Source organism: Bison bison, unplaced genomic scaffold (genome assembly GCF_000754665.1).
Source record: "Bison bison bison isolate TAMUID 2011002044 unplaced genomic scaffold, Bison_UMD1.0 scf7180017864473, whole genome shotgun sequence".
In the NCBI taxonomy this organism is placed as follows: Eukaryota; Metazoa; Chordata; class Mammalia; order Artiodactyla; family Bovidae; genus Bison; species Bison bison.
The window spans coordinates 1,243,225-1,243,806 of record NW_011495034.1 but is presented as its reverse complement, the minus strand read 5'-3'; the positions used below and the strand labels follow the sequence as shown (position 1 = coordinate 1,243,806).

General features: G+C 63.9%; 1 protein-coding gene across 1 annotated transcript in view; it reads left to right on the top strand.

Annotated features, from left to right (window-relative positions):
* FAM46A (family with sequence similarity 46, member A) overlaps window positions 1–582 on the top strand; it is a 7,672-nt gene that overhangs the window by 1,287 nt on the left and 5,803 nt on the right. Inside the window, exon 2 of the mRNA XM_010861945.1 lies at window positions 2–376. Coding sequence (XP_010860247.1) covers window positions 2–376 — 375 coding nt within the window. The remainder of the gene's footprint in view (window position 1; window positions 377–582) is intronic.

Sequence of the window (582 nt, the reverse complement as noted above, 5' to 3'; positions counted from 1 at the left end):
CACCGCGCACTGCAACGTGCTGAACTGGGAGCAAGTGCAGCGGCTGGACGGCATCCTGAGCGAGACTATCCCGATCCACGGGCGCGGCAACTTCCCCACGCTCGAGCTGCAGCCCAGCCTGATCGTGAAGGTGGTGCGGCGGCGGCTGGCCGAGAAGCGCATCGGCGTCCGCGACGTGCGCCTCAACGGCTCGGCCGCCAGCCACGTCCTGCACCAGGACAGCGGCCTGGGCTACAAAGACCTGGACCTGATCTTCTGCGCCGACCTGCGTGGGGAAGAGGAGTTTCAGACTGTGAAGGACGTCGTGCTGGACTGCCTGTTGGACTTCTTACCCGAAGGGGTGAACAAGGAGAAGATCACACCACTCACGCTCAAGGTAAATCACCTCCCCCCACCCCCGCCACCCCAGAGGGGCCCGGGCCCCGCCGGCGGGCCGGGCGCGAGTGCTGCACGGCTGACACCCGGGGCTCGGGTCGGCCACCTGGACCCGTGTGCGCGCCCTGGCTAATTTTGCTTTTCAGTTATCTTATTTTTTTTTCTGAGTTCACGAAGGTGCGTGGACTTGTGTCTGAGTGTTTTCGT